Below are 16,420 nucleotides of genomic sequence, written 5' to 3' on the forward strand. Positions count from 1 at the left end.
TAAAAAGTATGTAAACATTTACTAAAGTATAGCTGTAATTTTAATTTTTAACTAACTATTTATTTGTTTAATACATAAAAATAAAGTTAGTGATAAAATATATTTACATATAATATATATATATATTATTTAATAATATTATATTTGTATATAGGTAGGCAAAGCATTATCAAAAAAATGTCCAAATTAGTGTAATATAAATAACTGTGTATTTGTATAATTGAAACTTGAATTACTATGTACGACCCATGCCAATTTTTTTATTGGACTACCCGGGGGTCCAAAAAATTGTTTGCCTTGAATCCCTAAAGTTTGAATTTTGCTACAACCCAAAAGTACACAAGTCTTTTTTAATACAAAATTATATGATATTATAAAATCAATTTGCGTATTAATTCATTTTTTTATTGTCTTATAATTATGATGTAGGTATGTAATTGGTATACAATTTGTTGTTTTGTAAAATCAGTTATCAAACTATTCATTATATAACATAATAAAACTAGCATAGATAGTACATATTACTACGCATATACTCGTATAGATATAATTATTCACAATAATATTATCTGCATACATAGTAATTTATTATTACCTATGTAACAATTAATTTGTTACAACTATCACATTTTATTTATTATTAAATTTATCATAATAATATTCTGTAGAAGTTCGAATTTATACATAAATATTTAGTACCTTACAAAATTAATAACTAACTTAAGTGTATGATTTATCTTAAATTATATTTACAATATTTATATATATGTATATATTACATAAAATATAGCCTCACTTAAAAAACAAAGTTAAATTAATTGTTTACTTTTTCTCTTTTTTTACTTATACTTTTGTGTTCAACGATCTTTGGTAATCTTATTTTCTTCTTCTGTTATTCGTAGGTCTAAAATAAAAAAATATATCATTACTTATGTTTAATTTTTATGTATTCAGGCAGTATCGATGTTTAACTAAAACTACTTACCCCAAAACCACGAGCATAGTTTGTATCCTGCAACTAAGTATACGAATGGCATAATAAAAGCAGTTACTAAAAAATAAGTAATCACTTCCAACATGCTAACTGCTATTTCTCCAATGATCAGGTAAATCCATCGTCCAGTTGTAAACTTAACGTAAAGTAAACTGTAATTAAGAAACATACATCATTGACTTATCATTATGATATTTAATGTGTGTTGAACATTTAATAAATATTACGTAAAGTAAGGTAAATATTCAGTTTTCAATAGGTATGTATAATATAATTTATATATTTAAAAAAATCTGTTTTAAGAAATTTGGTTTCTGAATTATAAAATGCCTAGTGGTATAACTATATGTATATACTCATTTTAGAACAGTAGATCCCTAAAAATTAACACATAGTTTAATGCACACTTATTGACTTATAAAATTTGTATAGCATTATTAAATATTAAATTAATATATAATTATATTGTTATTGCTCTTTTTTTTCTCATCTCTGAATTCATAACCCAATACATAAACATTTTAATAATATAATATGTTATAACTTTACCAACCTAACCATAAGTATAGCTAATAAGTAATAGGTAAACTAAACAGTAAGCTACTAACTAGTCACAACTAAACGAAGGCTGAAGGGTTAATACAAATTCGGGTTATCATTTATTATTTATTTTGGGAGTCATATGTTTACTTATTTATATTAAAATAATTGTAACTAAGTAATTTAAACGAGTATCAATAACAAAAGGGTAATCATAATTAGAATGTAAAATCGTACCTATTTTAAAAATTATAACAACTTTGACTTTTAAATTTTATACGTAACATAATAATAACAATTCTTTTTAAGAAAAAGCTTGTCTAGATATTAACCAAGGACAGTGTACTTATAACTTATACATAATAAATATATGCAATTTTTAAAGATTGATTTTAAAACAATAAATAGTAGATATATTGAAGTATAATAATATTATATACAACCAATGGGAAGATATATTAGGTTGACCCAATTATTATTAATAACTGTTGATAACTATTGACCCATACTGAAGAATTCATGTTGTACAATCGTTTATTATTATTCATAAATGGAGTTCTTGACCTAATATTAAAAGGTAAACTAATTATTAAAACTAATTTACAAATTGTACGAGTTTATTAAATACTGTTATTATAAGTATATTTTAAGATTTTCTAAAGTTTCAGATCCCTAGATCAGACGCAAATTAAAACTGTTTGAAATAGATTTTTTACTTGTATGTATGAAAATTAAATTAGGGATTATTAATTTACTCATTAACGTGATTCCTACACATGCAAAATCGATGTAAGTAAAATAAATAAGTGGTTATTAAAAAAACTAATTTTATAATGATCATAAAACTGTTAAAATACTATAATAAATATTAAAACATTAAATGTGCGCGCAAAAGTTAATTTATTGACATAATTTTGTTTATATTAAGTCACGTGACAAATCAGTAATACGTTTTGTTTATGAACAATTATTTTCAACAGCTCAAATCACAACTAAGATAGGTTTTATTTTATTTCCGAAATTGTTTAGTATATTAAGTTTTGACTACAGTTACGGTTTAATACCCGGAAGAACTCATAGATGTATCCAAACTTATGTAATTTCTTGAGGACGGAAAGCTCCAGTCCAATTAACAAATAAATTATACGTTGCTTCTTAACAGAATTTTTTAATTACAATGATTCTAAGTGTCACTGATCAATGATAATAATTTAAAATTAAAAATTATTACAAGAACTAAAACCAACGTATCTTAGCTCAAATGACCTTGAAATGATACATTATGTAGTATATGATGTAATTAAATATCCATCCACAAACACGATAACGCGGTAATTGTAAAATATTATGCATGTACGAGTATGCACATAGATATTTGTTTTCACAATATTATAATTGTGGTATGGAAATTCGGAGCCGCGTTTTTAAAAATATATATTACAAAGATTGTTACCATGTCACGTAAGATCCAGATAGTGCGAAAAGGCCGGCCACAGATTTTGTCATTTTAGGTATACTGTGTTTGGTGGTGACTATGTCATACAAAGTCAATACAACAGGATTGGTATGAACAGCGTGATTATACCAATCCGGTATCCACTGATTCATGGAATCCGGAAACAACAGCGGTTTGTTAACTGCACAAATAGCCCAAAATAGAAGACACACGTACTGTAATTAAACAACATGATATTTTTTTTAGTAAAAAAGAAACACATTTTGTACTCTGAGTAAAAATAGTGGTTTTTTTAACTTATACTTAATGCAATTCGTAAGTACTGACCACTATCCACTTTTCAGACATCAGACAATTACTTAATAATTTATGAAGATCCATACATAAAATGTTTTAGTTTTCACTAAGAAGGTATTCTTTACTTTAACCATTTTTTTCCTTACCCAAAGTTAAAACAAAAGTCACATGTACAACATGCTACGGCTACCTACATAGTTATTAAAAATACATGATTTTTGAACAGTTGACACCGTAACATACAATACGACTTTACTTATCGTCCTAGGTTAGGTTTTTCAATCTTCGTAATTATTCTTTAGCTTAAACAAAGGGTAATAAATGATATTATCAATATTTAGGACGGTTAATAGCCTTTTTTTTACCTAAAACTAACATACATTTTTTATTAAATAAATTTGGTATCTACAATAATTACTATCCTTTGTTTGTTAAACTGTAATGATTATTTAGGAAATTATTAGTTTCACACGACATAATTTGGCAATATTAAAATAACACTTTATCAAGTTAAATATTTTGTACCAATTGGGCCCAGGTAAAAGCACCAAGTCCGACTATGCTATAAATTAAACTTAATATTACTGTCATCTTAACCCTTCAATGCGCCATGTTGCTTATTTGCAACAATCTTTTTTTCCTTTTTCTTTATTTAATTTGTTATTTTTCATCTTACTAGTGCTAACTAGCGGATAAATCGAGAAGTTTTTGATATTAAAAAAAATGTCAGATCAGCTGATAGTTCCGTTATCAGCCGCTGCTGTTGTTTAAAAATGAGTAAGACCTAATCAATATTTTTCCCGGTTTCTCTTAATTTAAAAGTTTTATAAGTTTATTAATACTTGCATATTTAATAAAAAAAAAAATTGTTTTGGTTTGTAATAAATGAATTAGACTTGTAATATAAAAGAAACAATAAAGGTTGATTGTTTTATCGAATATAGTGACTTTTTTATGCGCAATGTTGCAATAGGCAATTATCTGAAAACTGTTTATTTTCCAGGAAAATATTGGAGTAAGAATTTTTTAAGTATTTTTTTCGTAATCTACGACTCAAAATACACAGGGAACATTTTTTTTTTTTTAATTTAAAAATTCGCGCATTGAAGGGTTAACTATCCTTATCGTTAAAGTTAAATGATAAAATCACATAGTTATAAATGCTTAATGCTTAATCAACGAAGCTGGGTGTAACATTGTAACAGCTAGTATAATAATAAACTTAATATCATTCTCCACAACTTTGATAAGTGAGTTAAATTTACGTGTAATAAATGCATAATATACTTACTATACATACTGGAAATACGAAGCTTAAAAAAACAAAATCTCTTATTTGCTTGTTTTTGTCTAAATCTACTTTCAACCATGTCTTGCCAAGTGTAGAATCCGCAAAGTCAATAAAAACTGTGCAAAAAATAAAATAAGCTATTTGCAAAATCTAAAAAATAAAAATAATAAATCTATTAGGTATATATAAATATACATATATCTTTCACTTTTTAAATTGAGAATAATTTACTAAACATGTTGACTAGTCGATAACTATTTTTGAAGTTAATAAAGTTTTAAGTTAAGGGCAAAATATATACGTTACCAAGTTTCAAAAGTTGATATAAAAATAATTAGTTTGACAGGGTAAAAACAAAAAAAAAATTGTGAAAAATTGTATAAAAACACTATGAAAAATAAAATGTGATTTCTTTTTTATATAAATGTGAAATCTAAATTATAGGCTCTTATAGTACTATACAACGAGTTTTTAATTGTACGTTTATTTACACTATTTAATTGCATCTATGTGTTATTGCTACAACTGATAACAAAATGTTAAATATTATTTTTAACTTATTCAAATCAATAATATTGAAAGCCAAGTATTTTTAATATATCGTATAAATCATAATTTATAATTATCGGCTTTATTACGTAGATTCAACTATTTAAAAAAAAATTGTAATCTATGGGTAAACAAAATTCAAGTTTTCAAAAATGTTATTCTATCTATAACAACTCTTTTAATACTCATTTTTATATTTTATAGTTACAATTTGTTAATGTGTATTGAGATTAAGATAATATGCTGACAAAGTTATTAAAAAGTCAAAACGGAATAAGAAAATCTAAACAATTCATTTATTAAAAATAATTCTAAAATTAACTCAACTCAACAAGAAAAAAATTATATTTTTATTTACGATTTTATAATGAGCAAAAACGATGAAATATCAAACAACTGAAAGTAGTACAATGTTAATATACAAACAACTGACATTGTATTAAGCTACAATATCTCAATTATGTATTTTTTTACCTGGTTTATATAAGTTGTTTTGTATTATTTAATTTTATGATACTGATAAAGTAATCAATGTTCTTCGAATATATAAAAAACTATTGCCTTGAACTCTATGACATCATATATGAGTTTACCAGACATTCGCGTACTTTTTAAACAGACCTATTGGTTATAAGTATAAATTTTAAGTGCTAACTGTTAACATTGTATACCTACTTGCATTTGATAAACAATTGTAACAGTTGTAATTTATATATAAAGTACAGTGGAGCCGAAGTCCATACTGGGCTCGGGCTTTGGCCCGACCACTTTTCTAAAAATTGTACATTATATCTATAAAAGTTTAGGCTGAGGCCACTAAGTTTTGGAATTTTATTGTACATATCCAGTTCTATTATTTTCCTGTTTTACATTTAACTTTGTTACAGAATTTTTTTGCTTAAAAATGGTCAACACTTTTTCTGCTAATTAGTTATAGTATAATTTCATAAACGTGTACGAGTGGTGTATTATAATGTATAAATTATGTCATTAACGTAATTTTTGTCTGATGCAAAAAAAAAATATATTTTTGAAATCCTAAATACTTCCTCTAAAATACCTATGTATTATAAATGTCTTGTAATTGATATGTAGTTAAAAATTGGTAAATTTTAGGAACACCCTCGCAAATGAATGTAATAATATGGGAAATATCTTTTATTTTTTATTAAAAATTATCATATCTATTATTTATACTTATATATTATAAAATAACTAAATGCTGTATTGTATTTTATATTACACCATTATCTTAAACATATAAATACATTTAATTAAAAAAAAAATTAATAGAAAATACTATGGTAAGTTATTAGCTGTTCTCAAGCAACTTTTACTCGTAAAACATAGGCGGCCATAGACTCATCGGCTCTATGCCGTCACAGTTACCAATAACTCTTTGAATAATAACGTTTTTGACTTAGAATTTTCACCAAAGCATTTTTTATTGTTTTGATTATAATAATAAATTATTTTACTTAAATTTAAAATATTTAAAAAAATGTTGTGTTGTGATCTCCTTTAACTTCTACATAATATGACATTTAAATTCAACAATATATGTATTCGTACGTCATTATTATTTTATATTTTCGATATTTACAATTGAAGGGCACAGGGGAAAAACGGTAGTAGTCACATGATGAACATTTTTTTTTCAATTTATGCCATTAATTTGTTTTATGTATGTCAATAGATTGTTTAAATAAATACATTTTTTATTAGAATAGCATTTAATGTGTTTCTTTTGGTTCTTATGTAAAAGGGAGAGGAATTCACGAACTTTGTTTTTGCTATACTCTTAAATTTTCATAATGTGAATACTACTGTTTTTCCCCTGTGCCCTTAAATTGTTAGAAAATAAGTAGGTAAATGTTAAATAAAAATATTATGGGCTATTCTTAATTTTTAAAGATAATATAAATCTTTTTTTATCATCCTGTAACTGTAAGTTGTAAATTGTAAGAAAATTAGAGGTGATACTTGATAGAGACAAATGAATAACAAATTAGAATTCAATGCATTAAAACATATTAAAATGTGCTTAAAAAGTTAAGACAACAAATAATCGCATGTCTGTGTAATGATTTGTGTATACTCTGTTAAAAACATACAATAGAAACAATGCAATTTGATGAGCAAAAAAAGAAATTGTTTGCTGAATATGCATTGTTTATTTTATTTTCCAGTTGTTCACCTACTTAAGTATTAAAGACAGCCGGACATGTAGTCAGCAAATAGTCGTGTAAAACAACCAACATAAATTACAGCTAGGTTTTTATTCGCTTATGTATATTATTATCTAAACAGTATATTTTAAATGTAAGCAAAATATATTCATTATATTTTTTATTATACAGGGCGATAAATGTTAAATATAATACTTTGTCCTATTGTAATCCTGCCTTGCAATAACAGACACTTAAATTAATTTTACAACCCTGTAGAAATTATTAAACATTTTTTATGTCGGTTAATTTTTTACGCAATAATTTTTTTTATATTTTGCTATTTATATAAAACTCATCCCCTCTCCATCTTAATATACATTCAAAACTAACATTTATGTTGATTAGTGTAAAATTCGATTTGATCAATAATAAAAATGTAAGATGAAAAGCTATACACTGATAATTTTTAAGTACTGGTCTGCCTTACAAATGTTAATTATAATCAAACTACATATATTTTAAACGGTTTTGATTAAAATTGTCTAGATATACAGACTGTGTTCATGCCGACGCATTAAGAAGTGATATACCATTGCATATTATTGCGTATTATTCATAAAAATAATATTTTAACTAACTCTAAACAAATAAGCCAAGTTCTTGTTTGACAAATAAATACATAACTAAGACTACAAATAATTAAATATTATTTTTTTTTAAATAAAATGTAACCCAAGGTATCTTTGAATCTCACTTACCAGATTCCACACGGACACACATTTCCACCACCAGTTGGAACCGAGATTGCCAAAGGGGCCGTTAGTGATATTATCCAGATCCAAAACGCATAGCCCATAATAGGCCACGTATATATAATAGCACGTAATGAACAAACGAGATACTTTGAAAAGGTGTTGGCGTTCTGCTTCAGTATAAGATCGGCATAGCACAGATGCCATGACCGGCGAGGGACGCTTCATTGATGCTATTTCCATGACAAATGGTTAATGTGTAACTATGGGCTCAAACGTTTATTCGGTACTGCACAGAAGTAGTATGACGCCGGCATGCTAAGCGGCGAGCTTGCGTTTTTCTTATAAATAAGGTCCCAAGCTTAACTCCCACCAAACGTAACATCGATGTATAAACCGTAATTTACATGACGTTCAGATTTTGAAATTTGATTCGACATTACACATTTGATACAAAACAATCGCTATTTGTATTAATAACGCTGAAGTTGCACAACCTACCTTTAAAATATATTATGTACTAACGTCCACTAAATAGACCCAGATCCCATAAAAGATGACACTAACGAGTATTTTTTATGTAACATTCAATTCACAGTTCTAAAATAAAAATGGCACATTCATTTAATTTATGATACGACTTTTTAATACTTATCCACATTTTGGACATACTAATCAAGTCGTGGCACTTGCAGATGTCACGTAACATGTTTGCAATTGACATGTGTTACGTATCAATTTTAGTTAGGTATCGATGCATCTACTTATATGTTTTTAAGATACGTGAGAGGTCTTTCTCTTAATGGAAAAAATTACTCTTGCGCTGATGATACACAATATTATAATTGTTGCCTCTGAGTGCGAATCAGTTTAGCAAAAATCTGAATATGATATGTCAATACTTGTTGAAAGGTTTTCTAATAATAATCAAAAAAAAAATGTATGATAAATCAAATGTTATTGCTTTTACTAATGATTTAAGAACTTCACCACAAAGAAATGTAATTATTATTCATACAATAAATTGCAACATAAATCCTTCTAAAACTATTTTAATACTCATACATTAAATACCTTGTTCAATTTATTAATTAAAATTTTAAATGGAATATTTATAGACAAATCTAGTTATAAAGTTAAGGAAACTTACATACTTTTTTTTGGACGGCAAAAAAAATACTCAATAAATATTTAGTTAGAGGAACATATTTTGCAATGGTACAATATTAAGGGAAACGGAGAGTATTTGTTAAGGGGCAAAGGATAGGCAATATTTGTCAAAAATTTATCTAGTAGTATTCTTGGTATGCCGACTAATTTTAAGGTGGAAAAATATTAAGTTTTTATAGTATAATACTAAATAAACCTGTATAAAGTTATTTTTCTCCTAGTTATGAAGAAAGTTTGTTAAAAAAATCACTTTCGTATAAGTCATTTTCTAGCGTATTTATTGGATGGATTTCAATTTTTCTTTTTCTTATGTAAGACTTACTATTTTTTCTATGAAGGCTAAAAAGCTGATTTTTTATTTAGCAATTATAAAATTAGACACTTCGCGTTTTAGTCTTTATTTGTAAAAAATTGTACGCTTTCCGTTCCCATTAATCCAATACGACATAATTGATTGGGGAGGTTGTAATACTATCTTAAAGTACGAGTATAATTTGTCAGATGCACAAAATAGTCTAATCAAAATTTAGCAAACTCAAATAATTTCCTTCGAATGAGTTACTTAAATTCTTACGAGTACTCGATATTGAAAAATTGTACAAAAAACAATGAATATGATTTTTTTATAAAACTAACCTCCTTAATGTAGTATAACACATTATCCTTATAACACCAGGAAAATACCATTTATTAACACCAAAAAAGTTTCTATGACATCTATGCAAGTTGTTATAAAGTCACTAGTTGCCATGCCAAATAGTATATTAAATTGTGTTAAGATTTATTTTATAAAAACATCAATATTGACAATTATATATAATTGTTTTAATTATTTTCAGTTCAAATATATATAAATAAAAAAGTTGTTTTACGATAATCTGCAAATCTGTAAGAAATGTAATATTTTAATAATTATAAATGTTTATTTCTAAATATGTATTTGTTACCATAGACCTATAAACTAATGAACAGCTGCGTCTACCACACCACCTTGTCTACAGTTCATGGGAACGAGATAAAGATAGAGTGAGATAGTTTCGGACAATCACAGCATCCTCGACAGATTTTAAAAAAATTGAGAAAAAACTTTCTCCGCTTTCTTGAGACAGATCTTCCAAAAATTGTCTGATAGGAGAGTTACTTATGTCATCTGAAGGTTAAAAACTTTATCTGGGTCACCTTGACTGTCGGCGAGATTTTTGTAATAATTTGATTATTAAAACTAAAATGAGTGCAAAAAAATTGTTTTTCCTTTTTTTTTTTACCTTTATTTAAATAAAACATGAATTGAGTTATTAAAAAAAAACTCGTCGAGGCGACATACAAAAAGTTCTTAACATTCAGATGATATATGTAACTTTACTGTAGGACAATTTTTGGAAGAGCTGTATCAAAAAAAATCAACTCATGTTTTTATACCATAAAAATGCATGTGTCCTCTTAATAGTATTTTTTTTTTTGTATTAGTAATCCTTTCCGAAAAATATTGCTGAAGTAACAGTGTACATTTAAAATAGTAGTGAACATTGTATAGTATATAATTTATAAACCTAATATAAAAAACACCTACCTACCAAGAAATAGGCCTACAATGATTTGCTTGTTTTAGGTTTGGTAAAGCAAAACTACTTTTTGAGTTATTGCAATTTCAATTTAAATTTACTAAAACTAATTGGTTTCTTGATATGACCAGATTTGTGCATAATTTTAAACAAAAACTGAGTGTACAAAAAAAAAAAATATATGTGCACATTCTGTTTAAACTATTTCTTCAAAAAGTCAAAACACACTTTTTTTTGGAGAAAACATTTCTATAAAGTATTAATCTGTTAAAAATTACTGTACTCCTATAAGATCAAATATTTTGAAAAGTTTTTGTTGAAAAGTAAGTCAAATTGACAAAATCTGATTTCATCTTAATTTTTAACATAAAAAATATTGTTACTATTAAAAAAAATATTTTGAAAACTATTTAATAATAAAAAACGTATTCACTATTCATAGTTTATTATAATTATATTATATTATATTTATCATTATAATTTTTTTTTATAATTTATAACCATCATTTGCGCGTGTAATTAGATAAAATAATCAAGTATATGCCTAAATCGTAAAAAAAAATTTAGAACTTATAGGTCACCAAGTAAACAAATTCCATTTGTTATTATTCGGTAATTATAATTTGAACCGACTATCTGCTATTTCATTCAAAAAGCGCTCCTTTTTTGTTATATAACCTTAAAATATAGATTCACGCATTCCATGGTTATTACTTTTTCCATGACAATAGCATTGAGATTACGTACTTAGCACCTCCGTAAAGTAAATTGTTGGTTTGCTCAATTTCCTCGAAGTTTGTTTAATTTCAACAAAAGTGTAATTATACAAAAGTTATAATAATAAGAGCCGTAAAATAATATTGAATTTTTTATTAAAAATCGTTTAAAAATTAACAAAAAATTAAAATAGGAAGTCAAAATTGTTGGTACTATATTTTATTAGTAGTTTATCACAATACTGTTTTCTGGAAAATTGATTTAATAATTATTATATATTTAATTTATAATTAATATTTTTTAATTTTTTTTAACAAAAAATACTTAAATGTTTTTTAAAATAATTTTAAACGAACAACAGCAATAACAAATACATTTTTTTTTACGATTTCACGGTCTATTAAGAGGTGTTAATGGTGAGGGTCATGTCCTGAGTTTGTGTGTGTGGTTTGCTTCTTTTCTCCATTCGTAAACCATCTCAAACTAGGTACTACTGCTGCATTCCATTCTTCTTCGCTACCTGTACGTATAATATTCATATATATTTAACATATATTATATATAGGATAATATGTTTATACCTGTGCATCTCGTATCACATTAACGTTCCGCCGCCTCGTGCCGTACATACATATAAATAAATGCATATATGTTTTGTATAATATACATGTGTGGATGTGTTTAATATCAATGTATAAATATTGTTGTATGACGGCACGCCGCGATTAATTTGTTTTTTTTTTATTATTGATGTCTTTTAAAATGTTGTAGTTGGTTGATCACTCTCTAAACGAACGGGCTTCTAAAATTTGTTTTCTGATTAAATGAAAATTGATAAAGGCCGCGAACACAAAGAGACGATGATGCCTAAATGCGCGCAGTTCTCGTTTTCTCCTGTAGGACGTTCAACAATGTCTGCTGAAAGCTAAGACACCTGACGCAGTGTGCACACGATAATATGCAGCAAACTCAACAGCACTTTTCCTCGTCTGAATACGAGTTGCAGCAACAACAGCCACAATATCTTGGCAAACATGATGCGGCTGTCAAGTACATGCAACAACTCGGCTTACACAAGCAAAATATCAAAGTCGACTCTGAAGTAAGATCTTTGACACAGTAATTTATCAATACCATTATTTACTTTCACAATGTATTTAATAATTGCAGATAAGACCCTGTCTGGTGGCCGAAAATGTGATCAGTGATCAAAACAGCAGCTGTGGTAGTCCACCCCTATCAATTGTCGTTAACGGAGACGATCAACATGGGTCCAGCACACCGGTACCCACTTCTACATCAATATCACGGTCAAAACCACAAGCTTGTCGTATCTGTGGACGTGTTCTAGCATCAACATCTTCTTACTATGTACATCTCAAATCGCATTCAAATAATAAACCTTATCGTTGTACACAATGTGAAGCGTGTTTTTGCCGTAAACCATACTTAGAAGTAAGTTATCTCGGTATTACAAGATGTACTTAAAGGGTTGATCTATACCAAATTATCCGTCACCCAACTCTTTTTAAAAAGTGGTGTCTTATGGTGGATGACAGGTGGTCTTTTCCCCCTCCTTGTTTTAACTGAACTAGTCATAGACCACCAGAATTAACCCTTATTTCTATTAGTATAGTAATAGAAGTAGTTTATAGTGTTAAAATGAACAATATTAAAGATTCCCAATAGTAATTGTATTACAAAATAAATATAACTTTAATACTTATTAATGCATTTAAAAGCGGCCCACAAAATATAAAAATTAGCAGTTTGATTTACGAACTTATCCTAGAAATGTATATGCAATAAGTTATGAGCCTAAATGAGAACTGCCCAGTAGGCGTTTGTGTAAATTCCACCAACCCATTAGGCATTTATGTAAATTCCACCGCCCAGTTCTTCTTTTCTTTAATGGTATTTTTATTAAAAATAATATCAATTGTAATGTGATTAAAATTTAACCATAAAGATGATGTGTGAGCATAACAAGTAGTTTTATAGGTTTTATTTCTTCGTGCTCGCTAGAATTTATACCCAAATATCTAAAATGCACTACTGTTTTTAAAATTGTAATTTTTTTCTACAACTGTTTTTCTAATTATACTGTAGACTAATACACTCTAGAAAATATAGTCAAATCAGTCTGTTGTGAGTGCTAATAATTATAGCATTGCTACAGAAATACACATAATATATTATGTGCAGTACTTTACTGAAAAATGTATTATTTTTTGTGGCCATTGTTATTTTTAAATATATTATTATTATTATTATTAACATCATATTACTATTTTATCAAACTTCTTGCTTTACCTAATTAAAAAAAAAAATTATGGTTATTAATTTTTAAACAATTATATACAAATAATATTAGTATACATTATTTATTATTATATAATGTGTATACAATTCATTCGGGCTTATTAATAATGATTTTTTCATATTAAATATATGTTGTTTTACTAGGTTCATATGAGAACTCATACTGGAGAAAGACCTTACCAATGCAACTTATGTCTTAAAAAGTTCTCTCAGAAGAGCAGCCTTAATATCCATAAAAGAGTACACACAGGAGAACGTCCTTATTCTTGCGACATCTGCAAAAAAACATTTGCGGTTAAGAGTTACGTTGTGTCCCATAAGTAAGTCTTTTTTTTGTAAAATCAGTCAAGTTTTAAGGCCTGTTTTACACCTACACGTAATAATAGTATGTAAGGAAATTCAACAAATTTGTATGTGGTGTATTAAAAAAATAAAGTGTAGCATACGTGTTGGCTGTAAAACAGGCTTAATAATATTTGTTTTTCTTATGTGGGTTATAATTGAATAAAACTAGGTGGAGTCATATGACAGAAAAGCCATTTGTATGTGAACAATGTCAACTATCGTTCAACTCCAAGATCCAGTTTGTGACACACATCAGATCTCATGACTTGGGACCAGCACATTGTTGTCAGTTTTGTGGAAAGGCATTTGTAAAAGGATGCTTTTTGGTCAGGCACATTAATAAAGTGCACCGGTTTAACGTTGCTGCAGCTGCAGCAGCTAATAATGAACACGAACCTGTACACAGTTCCTATATGCAATCTGACTCTAACTATTCTAGCATACGGTATTTATCACTCATAGTTTACTATAATAAATAATCTAATTTTTTACAGCTGGTCTCAATTTATGTTAACTCATACAGGTTGATTCTTTTATCATGGACCACTCAATATCTCATAAGGTTTAAAGAAATTACAATTTTTTTTCATATTGTTTTTATATAATGTGATCTCAATTTTTCACATTTTTTTTTTGTTTTACCCCCTTTCAACTTCGTTTTTTTGATAAAAACTTTTGAAACTTAAATGGTAACGCATATTTCATTACACTTTTAAATTGAGAATGATATACTAAAAATTTTGATTGGTTGATAACCAGTTTTGGACAACTTTTTTTAAAGTTAGGGCCGGAGGAGAAGTGGGCACAGATAAAAATAATACTACACTCCACTTTTCTTCCTGCCCTCAACTTAAAACTTCAATTACTTCAAAAATAGTTACATATAAAAATGGTTATCAACCAGTCAACATTTTAGTACATTATTCTCAATTTAAAAAAATAATAAAATGTATGCGTTACCATTTAAAATTCAAAAGTTGCTGTCAAAAAAACTTAGTTGGGGGGGGGGATCCAAAACATTGTGCAAAATTGAGATCACATTGTATAAAAACAATATGAAAATATATATGAAAGAATAATTATCCCAACTGTAGTATAATACAACATTAGTAAAAACTGCTTTCTTATAGTTTGTTTGCTATATAAATATTTATTATACTATCCATCTGTATGAACACAGTTAATATTTCAATTGCATTTTAATAAAATTGTTTAATGTTTATGATTTTGTTGAGATACAGAACGATATATAAAACACATATCAAAAAAATATAGTTAATTGTATAGTAATACAAGCTGTCCTGACCCGGCATTTCCCAAGATTCCCATTTCCCTTTCTCCACTTTCTTCCCCATCCCTCATCTCTTATCAGATAACAGCTTGACAGTGTTTTTGGGACACTTTTTTCGGTTATTATATTCTCCTCTTACTCAAGTGTCCCAGTCCAAGATCCCGTTCCAACAGTTAAAAGCTTGCCCAGAATCGTAGTACATAGAATCGGTCTGTTCCTTTAATCATCACCTATCATTTGCTCGAGTACCGTGCTTACCATGGTTACAAAGCAAGTGTTTATTTTAGGTTGGCAACGGAAAATATTTTGTATTTATAGTACTAAGTTCGAGTTTGAGGTCATCTTTAGGGGTGGAATTTTCGAAAAGTACTATGGCAGTTAGGTTCACGGGAGTGTACTCAACAACTTCCCAAAGTTTCATAGCAATTGGATGAATGGTGTACTAATGCATAAAGGACAAACAGACAAACAGACATACATTTCATTTTTATATATATAATAGATTAACCAATATCATTTATATAATTGTAGTTCTCTCTATTATTTTTTATTAATTCCATATTATTTAATTTTTTTAATATTTAGCTTCGATCCTCGAGAAATCAGCATTCTGCCAACTACTAAAAATGGTCCCCGCTTCTTGGGACCAACATCACATAGTGCAGATGGTCCTCCTCCATTGACCCACCTAACACCAATGATGTTGGGTCCACCACAAAATACACGAGCATAAATTTCATTTTGTATGTTAATAAGTAGGTACTTCTAAACAATTTAAATTAACTTGTTAAGTTAGGTTATACTTAGTTTATCTGCTTAAAAATATTCAGTTTTAATACATTATATAATTTAATATAATTATAATAGTGTAACATCATCACTATTCTGCATTACATTTTATGATTAATATTTGCCTTCTTTTTGTTGATTAAAAAAAAAAGCTATCGATTATACTTTATTATA

General features: G+C 27.3%; 2 protein-coding genes across 2 annotated transcripts; one reads left to right on the forward strand and one right to left on the reverse strand.

Annotated features, from left to right (window-relative positions):
* Nucleotides 1–186: 186 nt before the first annotated feature.
* On the reverse strand, nucleotides 187–8,376 carry LOC126835206 (androgen-dependent TFPI-regulating protein-like). The gene is made up of 5 exons (XM_050567601.1): nucleotides 8,057–8,376; nucleotides 4,579–4,728; nucleotides 2,988–3,205; nucleotides 986–1,146; nucleotides 187–904 (listed from the first exon to the last, which is right to left on the reverse strand). Exons 1-5 carry the CDS (start codon nucleotides 8,291–8,293, stop codon nucleotides 858–860), a joined length of 813 nt encoding a protein of 270 aa, XP_050423558.1. The 5' UTR covers nucleotides 8,294–8,376; the 3' UTR covers nucleotides 187–857.
* A 3,457-nt stretch (nucleotides 8,377–11,833) lies between these two features.
* Nucleotides 11,834–16,402, forward strand: LOC126835205 (zinc finger protein 235-like). Its single transcript, XM_050567600.1, has 6 exons — nucleotides 11,834–12,021; nucleotides 12,271–12,601; nucleotides 12,670–12,954; nucleotides 13,966–14,141; nucleotides 14,336–14,611; nucleotides 16,043–16,402. The coding sequence occupies exons 2-6, from the start codon at nucleotides 12,458–12,460 to the stop codon at nucleotides 16,188–16,190; spliced, it is 1,029 nt and encodes a 342-aa protein (XP_050423557.1). The 5' UTR covers nucleotides 11,834–12,021; nucleotides 12,271–12,457; the 3' UTR covers nucleotides 16,191–16,402.
* The last annotated feature ends 18 nt before the right edge of the window (nucleotides 16,403–16,420 follow it).

Source organism: Adelges cooleyi, unplaced genomic scaffold, assembly GCF_023614345.1.
Source record: "Adelges cooleyi isolate 19-005CV unplaced genomic scaffold, UGA_ACOO_1.1 ACOO_flye_CR_arks_rails_tigmint_CR_PRNA_23, whole genome shotgun sequence".
Classification (NCBI taxonomy): Eukaryota; Metazoa; Arthropoda; class Insecta; order Hemiptera; family Adelgidae; genus Adelges; species Adelges cooleyi.

Coding starts and splice junctions, on each gene's coding strand:
- LOC126835206 (XM_050567601.1), bottom strand. CDS start 8,293: ATGGAAATAGCATCAATGAAGCGTCCCTCGCCGGTCATGGCATCTGTG. Junction 3,206..4,578: donor TCGTATTTCCAGTATGTATA/GTAAGTATATTA, acceptor GTTTAATTACAG/TACGTGTGTCTTCTATTTTG. Junction 905..985: donor ACTATGCTCGTGGTTTTGGG/GTAAGTAGTTTT, acceptor TTTTTATTTTAG/ACCTACGAATAACAGAAGAA.
- LOC126835205 (XM_050567600.1), top strand. CDS start 12,458: ATGCAGCAAACTCAACAGCACTTTTCCTCGTCTGAATACGAGTTGCAG. Junction 14,142..14,335: donor AGTTACGTTGTGTCCCATAA/GTAAGTCTTTTT, acceptor GAATAAAACTAG/GTGGAGTCATATGACAGAAA. Junction 14,612..16,042: donor TCTAACTATTCTAGCATACG/GTATTTATCACT, acceptor TTTAATATTTAG/CTTCGATCCTCGAGAAATCA.